Source organism: Prosopis cineraria, unplaced genomic scaffold (assembly GCF_029017545.1).
Source record: "Prosopis cineraria cultivar Desert tree isolate PC_DT_omini unplaced genomic scaffold, ASM2901754v1 PC924, whole genome shotgun sequence".
Taxonomy (NCBI): Eukaryota; Viridiplantae; Streptophyta; class Magnoliopsida; order Fabales; family Fabaceae; genus Prosopis; species Prosopis cineraria.
Window position 1 is genome coordinate 27,522 of NW_026556249.1, and position 11,629 is coordinate 39,150.

The window sequence follows — 11,629 nt, forward strand, 5'->3', positions numbered from 1 at the left end:
TGGAAGATTAAAATTTTAACGTTTCTATCTTGATATAGACCGAACGAACTCGTTTAAGTTAAGGTAGATAGAAGAGTTATCTTTTTAATTCTTTGAAGTTAGCGGACGTTTGGATTTCCAGAGTTGACAACATAGATCTGCTCCCTCTACTGGTATCCATATGAACAGCTCTTTAAGTTGAACAGCGTGCTAGCGCTCTCAGCTTCCGTTCTTCTTTGAACGTTAATTTTCTTTTCTATAAGGTGTTTCGTGGCTCTCAAAATGTTTTTGCCGTCAGACCTTTTCTAACTCTCTCTCTTTCTCTCCCTTTATAAGGATGTCCCTATCTATATATAATATATAGATAAGGGTTTTTATCTTCCAGTTGAAAGCTCACGAAAAATTTAATTAAATCTATCTCATAAATTTAATCCATAATATCATATTTAATTTGAATTATCTTATAAATTTAAATTATAAAATTGACATAATATTCTCTCTTATCATGGTAGTTATTAAATTTAATCTATTATATAAAATTAAATTTAAAATTAACATAATATAATATAATATAATATAATATAATATATATCACATATACATATTATATTATATATATATATATATATACGAATATATATATATACATATATATATATTTCAAATATATATATATATATATATTATATTATCTATATTTAATTTTATATATCATATATATATATATATCTGATATATATACACACACATATATGGATATATATATATATTTCAAATATATATATATATAATTATATTTTAAATTTTATATTTCATATAAATATATATAAATATTTATCAAATAAATATTCAAATATATAAATATATATAATTCATTCACCCTATATTACATTCATTGAATCTAGACATATTTCAGATTCAACGAACTTGGACATTATAACTTGAGTTGGGCTGTTCTTATTTGCGACCCTGTAGGCCCATATGAAATCGGTAGTGGGCAAATTACGCTATTAGCCCACAAGTTATAAGTAGCCTCTAGCAAGACATTACAACTACTCAATTCACATGAGGATTAATGATCCAATGTAACATATCATGCAACCATATCACATCCTTTTTGTCACACAATATTTTGGTTAAGTATGAGACATGAAATTGTCATTCTCCTTTACCTGACCATTACTTTCTCGATCTCTGAGTAAACCGACAGTAGCAATGAAAAAACCCTTTCCATTGTAGTATGGCCATACATTTTCTCAGTCTTACTCATTGAGGGGCCCAATAATATCTCTCACTTAATGTGAAGGATAAATTCCATCTTGACCACTTATATTCATCTGCATGAATATCACTAAACTCAATCATAGCCTTTATGATCACCCGATCAAAGGTGACTTTTGACTAAGTCAAAGTTTAGTGGTCATCATGTAGAAATTTATGATGATCTCAGGTTAAAGGGCTTAGTGATATAGTTACATATGAGATAACCTTATGACTTGTACCATGCAGCTTTCTCATAGCGGGTCAATCTAGCACCTTGTACTCTTTCAAGTGCCTATGACTTTAATTTGTATTTCTATAATTAATCAAAGTCATACCAATCTTGTTTCATCTATGATCCCTCAAAGATCACCAACTAGAGACATTTAGGACAATCAATATAGTTTGTCTAGGGATACAGTTATCATATTGAACATGCAATTGTTATGATAATAAAAGATAAATTCATTAAATAACAATGTGCATAATACAATGATTGGTCCTAGGGTACAATTTCCAACAGGATAGGCATTCGAGATAAAACATCAGCAACAATGATAAAGAGGTAGGGCGATAGGAGGTTGCCTTGTCTGAGCCCCCTTTAAGGATTAACTTCAGCAACCTTTCTACTAGAAAGGAGAAGGTTAAAACTTATAGTGGTAATACACCTTATCACCCTTGTAACCCATTACCGTGAAAATCCTAATTTAATAAGCATAGCTTTTAGAAAATCCCACTCGATTCGATCAAAAGCCTTATTCATATCTAGTTTGATTGCAATTTTTGGACAACCATTATGCTTAAATTTGAGGTAGTGGAAGACTTTATGGATGATGAAGATGTTATCCTGAATGACTCTACCCTAGACAAAGGGTCGTTGATTCTTTAAGATGATCTTAACTATAAGAGGTTTCATTCGACTAGTAATGAGTTTAGAGAAGATTTTATATAAGAAGTTACAGAGGCTAATAAGATGAAATTGAGTGATAGTTTCAGGATGTTCAATTTTAGGAATTATCACTAGATTAGTATCATTTAAGCCCTAAATAGCCAAATTACCAAAGAAGAATTCTCTAACCATAGAGTAGATTTGTTCACCAACAACATTCCACGCTTTTTGGTAAAACATTCCAGAGTAACCATCAAGGCTTGGAGCTTTAGTACTTCCCATAGAAAAGATAGCAAGTTGAATTTCTTCAACAGTGAAGGGTTGTTCAAGAACATCATTATCTATGTCAAAAATAAGGGGCTCAACATAATCTAGTACTTCAAAAATGTTACAATCTCCCACACATTGGAATAGAGAGTTATAATAGGAGGAAAATTATAGGTCGATATCCTCTTGGGAGTCAATCCAGTCACCATTAAGGCATTTCAAGTGTTAAACCTTATTCCTTTGTCTTCAATAAACCGTGGTCATATGGAAGAATCTAGAGTTTTTATCTCCATATTTACACCAATTAACTCTTGATCTTTAAAACCAATATTTTTCTTCTCTATCCTAAAGAATTTCAAGTTCTTGCTTCAAGGTACATTAAAGGAGGGCCTTTTCAAATGTCTAATCATCACCATAGCAGCCCTTGAGATCATAAAGAATTTTACTAATCAGAATAGCATTATTGGAAAAGTGATCCTTACTCCATCTTAAAAGAGATTCACAAGTCTTGTTAAGAGTGGCATTGAACCAGGAGACTTCATCAAGTAGCTCAAGATTAAAAGAGTTCCAACTATTCTGAATAACTTCAAGAACCTTAGGGTGATCCAACCACAAAAGTTCAAAGCGGAACCTTTTAGGGGTTTTACGGGTACTATCATCTAACTTGAGCAAGAGAGAGGAATGATTAAAATCAACTACTTCCAGGACATTCAACAAAGCATTTTGATGATTTTCATGCCATTTAATATTAAAGACAGCTTGATTAAGACGCTCGCGGATGTAGTCATCTCCTTCTCAGTTATTGGCCCAAGTAAACTTAGGGCCACTATAGTTTAGATCCATCATGCCACATGAGTCCATAAAATGATAAAAGTATTCATAGGATTTAACAACCTCCTTCTTTTTTATAAGTGTACAGAAGTTCATTGAAATCACCAATGCAAAGGTAAGTGTTCACCAGGGTTCAAGCATAACATGTGACTCCACCAAAATTCCTTAAGTGAGATGGAGAATACAAACACTTGGAAGAGAAAATGCCACTATAGATAATGAGATGGAGAAGATTATGGTTGGAGAAGTGAATTTCAATGTTAGAGTCAAAGTTCCACCATAAGCAGAGGCCACTTGATCTATCATCAGGGTCAATCGAGAAACCACAATCAAAGCCACATTTATGATGGAGACATTTAATCTTAGCAAACTTTATTGTTGTTTCAGATAGAAAGACTAGGGAGGGCTTGTATTTATTCAAGAGGAATTTGAGATGGCTTTCAGTTAGGGCAACCTCCAAACCTTGACAATTCCAAGCAAACAGACTCATTGCTGTTGGGTGGCTCTTTAAGGTAAGCCACCAGGCCTATCTAAGGTTAATGAGAAATTTGAGTTGTGAAAATAATTTGATCCTAAGGAACATCTGAGACATGTTGAATTGGGACATTAACCAGGGCATCAAAGAGTTATCATATTAGCTGTAACATATTGGATAAAACGAGTAACACAAGAAAATTGACAAACGATATAGTTGATTTTACAAGTAATTATAATGATTGAACAAGTTAAAGATTTAAATTTCCATATGGACTTTTATTATTGATTAAATATATTACTTCTTAATTGCTTTACTTATTAATTCTTGTGTCACTTGTCATATTGCATAACAACATATTGTAGAAGGATGTTTTGGTAATTTTGTTTTATAATTTTATTTCAATTTAGGCTTAACATTTTGTAAAAAAAAAAAGTTAGAATGTCTTGAAACTGTTTTAAGAATGTCACATCCACAATCCTTGGATGAATACTCACTTTTTTTTACCCCGATTTATTGAAATATATTTTTATTGTATTCTCTATGTGTATTGCAACGAACATTCTGTTCGCTTATTTGGCCATAGTTGAGAATTAACAATTTTTTTTATACATTTCAATTCTATCATAATTTGGACATAATATACCATAATAATAGGCCTCATCTCATTAGATGATGGATTACATAATATTAATGGAAGAATGACAATTAAATATCAAAAAATTGAAACGAAGAATAAATTAGCTCACTGGCCGAACAAATCTTGAGCCCATAAAATATGGACCAAATTTTTAAAAATTTAAAAGTATGTCATGTTTATATTGATATATAAAGAGTTTATCATTGATATATAATGGTATATCATTGACAAAAATAATAAATCAATTATAATACAAAATATACTTCTTCCGTTACAAAATATAAAGCATTTTAACCGAATCTCACCCTTAATAAAATAATTACTTATTTTCAAACTAACTCTATCTTTTTATATTTACCATTATTAAACACCCTATAATAAATATAAAGTCACTATCAATAGGGACACTTTTGAAAAAAAGATAACGATTACACCTCAAAAGACTAAAAATATCTTATATTTTTTAACATTCAATTTCTTAAAAAATATCTTATATTTTTTAACAAAGAGAGTAATAAATATTGGTTTTTTGTTTAGTTTGATTTTATAACACGGATTATATCTGTAAAAGCCCCTTGAATCAACAACAATTAGGTCCCTAACAAAATTTTCTAAAAAATAGATTGTAACTATTAATTTAAATAATTACAAAGAGAAATTCATATTACGATTTAAGAGTTATATTTAATACTTAAATACTTATTTGAAATTGAAAATATTATATTTGTAATTATTTAAATCAATATTTTCAACTTATTTTATAAAAAAAATTGTTGAGGATTTAATTATCATTAATTTATTGTTCTGGGACCTAATTGTTATTCTCCCAACATTAATTACTTTTCAGGCATAATATATGGGGAAATGATTAAAAAAATACCCTTAAAATATGTAAATGATAATTGACTACTACTAAATGTGAAAATTATAATTTAATCTCTAGGGACTTGTATGCTTTTTTTTTTAACAAAAAGGCAATCTCCCTCTTGACCACAATATAAATCGTTTTTTAGAAACTTTATTTAATCTAAAATATAGAGTATTGAATATGTGTTATATATATAAATTTACATATCTTTCAATTAAACTTACTTTATTGAGTGATTAATGAGAAGGTTTTAAATAAGTTAATTTTTATATTTATTACACTTAAGGGCATGAATCTAAAGATGTGAAATTTTTTAGAAAATTAAGATTTTAAAAAAATTTTTGTTAGAAATATAAATTAGTTAATAATGACTTATATTGTAATTTGAAGGAAATAAATACTAACTATCATATAATGAAAAATGACTATTTTGGTTGGGTTATTAACTAAAACAAAATAGAAAATAAATATCCTTTTTGCAAATTTATTTATCAATTAAGTGTAATATAATTAAACTAGTCATTTTTAAAAAAGAAATAGTTATTTTCTTAAGGCACTAAAAATCAAAGCGGTTATTGAATCAATTAAGACATTGATTCAATTGTTAATAATCAAAATCATAATCAAACCGTAATCAAACTAGTTATAAACAAAATATTTTATTAAATCAATCAAAACACTAGTTTAATAATTTATTAATTCAACCAAACAAGTTAATTCAGATTTTCATACTATGCATTTTCTATTATGTTTTAATCAATAGCACAACTAAAATAGTCACTTCCCAATGTATAATAGCCATTGATTTTTAATACTTGCAATTTACTGGTAAACAAATTTGCAGAAAAAACCAACCTGCTATCAAATTAATAGTCAATTATTATTATTATTATTATTATTATTATTGTTATTATTATTATGGTAAATACAAGCCTACAAGGGGTAAAACAATTTGTTAATGTATAAATAATATTTATTAAAGGTCACTTGTATCATTCCAACAAAAAGAAACACAAACTCCAATTTAATTTAAGAATGTTGAATCCTTCTAAATTTTAAAATATGAAGATCACTAAAACCATTTCCTTTTTTCTTTTTTCTTTTTTTTATACATTAGAAAAAGGTTTGAACTCTTAATCAAAAAATAAAATTGAAAAATGATTTTGTAGATATGCTATGTCTTTTATGCCCTCAAATAAAAAAATAAAAAGAAACAAATACTATTAAATAATAAGTAGTAGAAATAGAATAGATATTACGTGTATATATGTCCATCTGGATGCTATGAAAAAAATGAATACGTCACATATTTTAATTTCCTCTCTTGTTAGCTTTAACAAAAATACCTTCAATAAAATGAAAAACAACCAAAAAGAAAAATAAATCAATCACTACTCATGTTTGGTTGAAGGGATTTAAAAGAGGGGAGGGATTTTACTACCTTAGTAGAGCATACATTGGTCCCAAAAGAAATTTTACTGACAATTTTCAATTATCTCAACAAAGAATTTTTAAATATTATATGTTATGTCCTTTCATCAGATTACAAATTACAATCTTAGTAAATATCACAATACAAGGATTCTGGCAAAAGGCAGCCATAAATGAAATTCTTCCTCCCAGCAAGTTAATGTGGCTGAACTGTTTGTATCATCAGGTACAAAATTTCAGTACACTTTCAGAGCTACATCAGTTAAATACAATTTATGTGCCAGGATAACCAGAACAGTTTTCCCAGAAAAGAATGAAAAGCTAAACTAATGTATATGTCTACTAAGATGAAACTAGGCCACACCAAATTGACATAACTGCAGGATGCTTACAGCATGTTTTACCCAAGATTGCTGAGTTTAGTCATGTTCCTGAGCAGGATTGCTGAGTTTCAGAACCACTTCATGTGAATCCTCTCTGGATGTAAATCCTCTATATTCACAAAGGTCAATGCATATGCTGCATTCAGAAAGAGAAAAGAGATGATGGTAAAAAGCATGCCATTTGCCATGTGTATCTCACATATCGCCACTTTCTTTTGAGTCACTTTCTCTCCCAAAGTATGAATGTATAAATATGGAGTATTTGATTTGAACTTCTTTTTTCACACAGAATTGAACCCACGGAACCATAATTTGATGCAACAACCACTTTTATGGATTAAATGCAGATGTGAATTCATTATCTTCATATCATCAGTCTCCGCCATCAAGCTCTTCTTGATCTTCGAGCTGATTTTCATCTTTGTTGTTTACTTCTCCATCACCTTCATGGTTTCCCCTGTTTTGCCCAAAGAACAACCCAGATGATGTGGAATCATCATCATCTAGATCGTCTTCATTTTCCTTCTCTTTCAATTGTGAAACAGAACCAGTGTCCATCCAGGAAGGACACCGATGTGGAATACCGCCAAGAGCAGTCAAAAGTTGCGATGAGGTTGATGGATTGGAAGTATTTGTTGTTGATCTATCCAAGGAACTATATCTTAAGCAAGAACATTCAGGGACTGGATGAGAAAGAAAGGATAACTGTTTTGATTTTTTCAATGCTTCCATCACTTCATCAAGTAATATTTTTCTCAAATGCCTACGCACAGATTTTAGCCAAGTATGATTTGCTTGATACATGTTGTCACGAATTTCTTCTATAAGTCTGGAACCTTCCTTTCTGCATCAACAAGGGCATGATAGAAAATTATGAAAAAAATAGTCAATTATCACCAAGTTTCAACATAGGTTATAAGAGCTTTGTTATCATTTTGCAAGCATTACATTATCACCTGACTCGACTATTTTGCTTCACATTGTCATAATTCTAGGAAAAACTACATTTTGGGACTAAATTGAAAACGTTAAATCCCAATTAAAATTAACAGCAAGAAGCCACATGATTTTGATTGCAATAACAAAGCTTGGCTTAAAGGAATGTTTGAATTTGCAAAAGTTTGTTTTTAGATCTAAAATTTAACTAGGATTAAAGTTGTCATTTTGGTCCAAAATTTAGGTAGGCGTTTACATGTTAAAATATAAGTACCAAGCCTGTTACAAGGCCTTAGTTCAAGGGGATAAAGTATGATTTCTCCAGGATTCTTAAAGACAAATATAACAAGGACAAAGTATTCAGGCTTAATGTGGAAAACAAACAAGCTTCCCACATATAGCTTAGGTATTTACCTGTCAGGTCTATAAGTCTTCAATGCAGCTGATTGATAAAGCCTATGCCCCATAACCGAGCTAGCAAAATTTGGCTGTCCCTTACCATCACGATCAAATCCAGAAATAAAAGCATCAGCTTCAACACAAACCACATAGTCAATAGCTTCCCATAGTAATTTATGGGCATTGGTTCGCAACTCCATGACAGTACTATCAGGTTCAATCATCACTCTCAGCAACCCTCCCCACCAACCTTCAATGTTATATGATTTGGGCCTTGCTGGTGGGGGAGGAAGTGGACGAGGGCGTGGACCAGCATTCTTCCAAGCATCTTGCTTGGTTTCTTTTTCAATTGACGGTGGTGGACCAGGAGGAGTATTAACAAGATTAATCTCTTGGCCGTAGAGTTGACTCATTTCTCTTGGAGTGCTGAGAGAAGTCCTATCAACAACATTTTCAAACAATGCATGAAGAGTAATCAATGTCCTTTGGCCGCCAAAGATTTCTCCTCCAGAAACATATATAATAGTGTCTTGTGGGTATCCATATGCTCGAAGCAGAATCCCAATCTGCAACAAATTTAAATTCCAACATAGCTTCCTTAACGCATGTCCTTTACTTTACATATGGACTTAGTTAGAGTTGCACATGGTTAAGTAGTCAGTAAATTGCTTAGGCTTAGCTCTGTTCATCCATGAAATAAAAATGCTGGGGTTACATCAGGCTTGTTTATTCAAGAAACACTCAGTTAAGGATAAAAGATGTTTAGATAACAAATATATGACTAAATCACTGTGCATTCATCATAAAAAATACATAATTGAGCTGCTTTTAACTGAGATTCAGATAGGGCTCCGCTTATACAGACTTATTTTGGATATGCACCCATAATGGGCTGAGCTATATGTTTGGATTGGTTAGAGCTTTGCTCAATTTCAAGTTCAGTTCATGTGGCTCACTTATTAGTTGAACTGTACACTAGATAGCTAAAGATTAGATCATATACACCCCTACACTTGATTGAGAATTCAAACACGATAATGACGAAGTTAGGATGTTCTATCCAGCCATTTCATCAACATGGACAAATTTTACCTGCTGGAAATTAGAACAGCATGTGCTCTTACCTCTTCTGGCATTAAAGGGCAAGAACCATTCAATCTTGCTTCAGCTGAGTTTACTTTAAGCTTCCCCTTCACAATTCCTCGTTTTATCATCCGATATCTTTTGTGTTGGATGAGTTCAGTATGAACATCCTTGGGAAGAATTTAAAGGCATAGAGAAGATATTAAATGCTGAGAAAGGCTCAAAGATAGTCAGCAAAATTTTCTAACGTTTGAATAATATACCTGGAAGAGTTCAGCACAACCATGATATGCTAAAGCATCTCTTGTCATACCAGGGTCATAAGCAATAAATGGCTGACCAGGAGCACGTAGCCTATAATTATATCAAATGCTATCCAAAATATTAAGAACTGCAAGAAAACAATGAAGAGAACAGATTTATGAGATAGGGGGACGTGAACATCAGTCTTGCCTCTGTAAAATCCTGGTGGCAAGTTCTTGCACTTCCTGTCGAAACTGAAGGGCATGAAAAGCAACACGACATCTCAGCCTTTGATATTCTTCAAAACGAGGAGGAAGATGGCCTAAGAAAAGCTTAGAGAGTAATATATTTAAAAACCAAAGTTTTACTGCAATGTAGAAACATAAATAAAAGGCTAATTAAGATAGAATCAACATACACAAATAGATGGGTTCAGAACTAATACAGCAAGTATTTGAAATTTCACCCATTACTTTTGTAGTCTAATGATGATTTGTTTGATTTATTACCACAGACTAGATGCAAAGAATCGGCATAAAGAAAAAACTACCAAACTTGTTGAAAAAAGGCAAATAAGCTACTTCATGTTTTTCCCTCATCATCTGAATTGACTAAAAACAAGAACAAGTTTTAATGACGTTTGAGAGTGCATAACTAACACACAACAAGAGAAAATGTGAAAAATTAAAGACAATAAGGAGAAAAAGTGACATAGAGAGCGCAATAAACAATTATCATATCAATATCAGACACAATAATACAAGTCTTAAGCTTTTTGCAGGAAGCCCAGATTCAGAAATTTATAAAGAAAAATATAAAATCAGAGAAACCGTTTGGTATATGAAAAATTTAATATTGCATGTGTCTAGAAACCTATTTACAAATGTTAGGATACAACAAACATAAAAATTTTAAAATTTTGTGTCGTATGTCCTAATACAGAGTTGTTAATTAATGGTGTCAAGCTCAAATGTTTTAGAGATATATTTCCAATATCTCTTGGAAAATTAGGATACTCAGGCACAAACACCACATAAGGTAAAAGAAAAGCAAAAACATCTAACAATGTTTCTATTTCTGAATGGTTACCTCCAAAATTTAATGCAGGTAAGGGAGAAGTCAAGATTAAATAAAAGGTGAGGGATATAATAGTTAAAACACAAATAGCCTTCACCTGCAAGCATCCACCTTCGGATACAACTAGTTCTACCACTGAATGCTTCTTTAGCACAGGGAGGACATTGTGCAAAATAATAATATGGCGATGCTGAACGAGGAACTTTAAAAGATGGAATTTCCTTCTTTCTTCTTGCACCCTTAAGATTTTTTGGAAGAGTTTTGACAATTTTGACATCCTTTGCTAGTGCTAGTACAAATTGATTCATATAAAGATAACCAAAAACTCTTGAACTGAGAACTGCATGCATAAATTTATTGAAGAAAAACCAAGGTAGCAAAATTCATTAATCTAGAATACATCAGACCAAGTCAAATCTTCTTAGCAATTTGTTAAAGGGCAAGAACCTTATTCCCTTGCTGTTGTTGTTGATTGGATCTCAGGAATTGATAAGGTAGCATTGAGAAGTCGAGAAAACCACAACCACATCACATATCTGAAATAAAATAGACAACATTACATGATTGATTCAATATGGTATCAAATTAAAAGAAACAGACTAGCTGAAACGCAATTCCTCACTGAGTTCCTGATCTCATGGAACCGCCCTGTATCCGGACAAAGATAAATCCATTTCTTTCTGAGCTAGGACTCTGCGAGAGAAAGAATATGGCCAGAGAGATTACAGAGAAGGAATTAACAGTATCCCATGGAAATTAATTAGGCTTACTTTATATGCTACCAGACTTGGTACAATTTACAGAGAAGTCAATGTTAGAAATGGATGGAGACAGTTATTTAAAGAAGCTAAATCCAAGGCCAAGAAGA

At 31.4% G+C, this 11,629-nt stretch overlaps 1 protein-coding gene across 1 annotated transcript; it reads right to left on the reverse strand.

The window, feature by feature from the left end:
• Positions 1-6,680: 6,680 nt before the first annotated feature.
• On the reverse strand, positions 6,681-11,101 carry LOC129298812 (O-fucosyltransferase 27-like; the record flags this gene model as incomplete). Its single annotated transcript, XM_054937258.1, has 6 exons — positions 6,681-7,867; positions 8,374-8,924; positions 9,483-9,611; positions 9,705-9,795; positions 9,895-10,006; positions 10,859-11,101. Coding segments are annotated over 6 exons (1,598 nt in total), but the record flags the coding sequence as incomplete, so codon positions are not given.
• Positions 11,102-11,629: the final 528 nt, after the last annotated feature.